This window comes from Diabrotica undecimpunctata, chromosome 4 (genome assembly GCF_040954645.1).
Source record: "Diabrotica undecimpunctata isolate CICGRU chromosome 4, icDiaUnde3, whole genome shotgun sequence".
Taxonomy (NCBI): Eukaryota; Metazoa; Arthropoda; class Insecta; order Coleoptera; family Chrysomelidae; genus Diabrotica; species Diabrotica undecimpunctata.
Window position 1 is genome coordinate 141,652,723 of NC_092806.1, and position 2,972 is coordinate 141,655,694.

Below are 2,972 nucleotides of genomic sequence, written 5' to 3' on the forward strand. Positions count from 1 at the left end.
AAAAGTACACTATTTTCCAGTTTTTTAAATAGTTATTTCTCTTTTTTCCTTCTGTCTTTGAATACCGCTTCCTACTTTATTTAACCCCATTCTTACATGCTTCTTTATTTTCACGTGATTTTCCAATGTGAATTACTATTTTATTCTGTACTGCATTTGAAATTGTATGTATTCATAATGAGTTTTTTTTATTTCTAGTGGTTTGCTTTTGAATTGTGCCTTATAGGAGAAGGACGTGTACCTCTAGACGTTTGTACCTTCGGATCACTTAAGTATTTTAAAAACTACGAACATTATGAAGCTACAAAGCGTCAACTATAATATTTTATGTTGAGTTGGCAACAGTGTGTGAAAAACGTGTTTGTTGCTTTGCTTTTCCTGTCTGTTAAAGCTCCGAATTAGCTTTGAAGATTTTTATTGATAAGTTTATTAGCAATATTCACCAACTATTATTTTTGCAATGGCTGTAGTTATTGCACAACTTTTCATATGAAAATTAAGAGTAATAATCTAAATAATATTTATGTATAATATTTTTAGTTGCATTCTAACCTAAAATAGACTATCGTGTTTAAAACTTTAAATCTGCGCTGCTTGTACCTGTGGACATACCGTTGCTTGTACCTCTGGACGTGTCCAAAGGTACACGAGCGTTTTCGGTGTGAGTAATTTGTGTAACGAGTTTTTACAGTGCCTCGTAGTAAAATTGGCAGAAAGCAGGAACAAGTACCAGAAGAGTCATTGAAGGAGGATTACATGAAGTTTTGTCGAATAATACATTTATTCGTAGTGTGACGAAGAAATGAAATATAAGTAAATTTACGTACCACAAGTATATGAAAAAGTAACATAATTTGGTTACTAGTATTAATGATATCATAGTTGTGCCACCAAACTACTGTTTGCATAAAGTATTTAGTGTTGCAGAAGAGAAGCAACTGTTTGAATATCTAGAAAAATCTCCCTATCGTCATTTGGGTCTTACTAACCGAGAATGGCTAGTTCAATATAGAAGAAGATAGCCGGCATTATCTCTATGGAAACCGGAGGCAACGAGTTAAGGTACTAGTTTTAATAAAAAGAATGTTGAGAATTTTTTTAATAACTACACTGATGTTATAAAGACATATAATTTGGTACTGAACATATGTATAACTTGAATGAAACTTTAAATTCTACAGTACACAAATAATCTAAAATATAAGCTCTTAAGTCTATTAAACAGCTTGGGAGTTCAACCTCCACAAAAAGAGGAATTAATGTTACAATGATAGCTTGCATAAATGCAGCAGGTCAAACTATCCCACCATTATTTGTATTTCCTTGTGTGCACTATAAAGACCACATGACAAATGAAAGTCCACCCGGATGCATTGGAGTAGTAAATTCTTCAGGATGGTCGAAAGCAAAGATTTTTCTGCAATTTTTACAGAAAAGCCAAAAATCCCGGTGTAGTTTTATTAACAATTCATCCGCATATATCGCATTAAATGAAGCCCTCGGATCGAGGGATTTTTGGTCCATATAAAACTTTTTACCACAAAACTGCAGATGACTGTGCAGGAATTGCAGGCAAAGCTTATCTACAAGCATTCACATCAAAAAGTATTTTTTTGTTTTTAATAATTCGAAGATATTAATTAGTCCAATTACTTCTTCTTCTTAGGAGCAGCAGCTTTTCTAGCTTTTGGTGAACTTGCAGCAGCCTTGGCGGTCTTTGGCTTAGGTGCTTTGGGTTTTTTCGTAGGACTGCCTTTATTTGATTTCTTCGCTTTGGTTGGTGTTTTTACTTTGGCCTCTGCGGAAGTCGGAATTGCTGATGAAGATGGCGCAGTTTTAGGTGCTGACTTCTTTTCAACTTTCTTTGCCTTTGCCCGCTTTGGTGCGGCTTTTTTAGCCTTTGTCACTTTCTTTGCAAATTTTGCCTTTTCGCCTGCAGCAGAACGTTTGGCAGCGGCGGCAGTTTTTTTCGGTTTAGTTGTTCCTCCAGCTTTCTTTTTTTCTGTGGCACTAGGCTTTGCAGATCCAGAAGACGACGATGAGGTAGACGCTAACTTGAAAGATCCTGATGCGCCTTTTCCTTTTGTTTGCACCAACGATCCAGTAGCAACTGCAGCTTTTAAATATTTTTTGATGAACGGTGCAACTTTTTCCGCATCTACTTTGTAATTTGCATCAATATACTTCTTGATAGCTTGAAGAGAAAAACCACCTCTTTCCTTGAGCCCTTTGACAGCGTTGTTCACCATTTCAGATGTTGGAGGATGAGAAGGTTTTGCCCGTGGATTTTTTGCCTTCTTTTCCTTTTTAGATGGCGAAGATGTTTGTGGCGTTCCAGATGCCGACGTAGCTGAAGCGGCTGACGATTGGTTTTTTGGATCTACCATTTCGTTTTAGATATAAAAAATCTTAAGTTAATATGCGGTATGTAACGATTCACTGACTGAAGAGCGAAAACTTGGCGAAAAAAAAGTTTTGAGGTTACAGGTTTTTGGCTAGTTAATACCAATATTTTTACAGAAGAAGAATGTCTGCATTCGTATGTCACAGATAGACCCTAGAGAGTAATGGCTTGTAAATCTACTTTACCTAGCGCTCCTAGGGACCCAACATAGAATTGTTTGACTTTAATCCCAACTGAACATTTATCTACCTCCCTCTCTTTTCCTGTTCCGTCCACTTCTTTTCAAGCTGATGATCCAACTTCAACTTTAGAGTCTTTAGCTGCACTACAAAGTGAATATACGTCACCTGTAACCGATCTGCCTTCAATATATCTGTAGAGTCTATAGCTCCGTTTCCAAAAGCGCCATTTTAATCTTTGCGAGGTTTGCCTTCTTTATATTTTTTGTTATTTGTTTATTGTGTTTCCTAATAATTCTAAGATAATAATAATAATAATTTCAGATTCGCTTTACTTTTTTTTTCTAAAATAGTGTAAAGTAGAAACCCTCAATTTAGAAGAGTGATAT

General features: G+C 35.7%; 1 protein-coding gene across 1 annotated transcript; it reads right to left on the reverse strand.

Moving 5' to 3' along the window:
• Positions 1–1,618: 1,618 nt before the first annotated feature.
• On the reverse strand, positions 1,619–2,387 carry LOC140438032 (uncharacterized). The gene has a single exon (XM_072527747.1). It carries the CDS (start codon positions 2,385–2,387, stop codon positions 1,650–1,652), a length of 738 nt encoding a protein of 245 aa, XP_072383848.1. The 3' UTR covers positions 1,619–1,649.
• Between the last annotated feature and the right edge of the window lie 585 nt (positions 2,388–2,972).

Bases quoted from the DNA above. Each gene is read 5' to 3' on its own strand.
- LOC140438032 (XM_072527747.1), bottom strand. From the start codon at position 2,387: ATGGTAGATCCAAAAAACCAATCGTCAGCCGCTTCAGCTACGTCGGCA.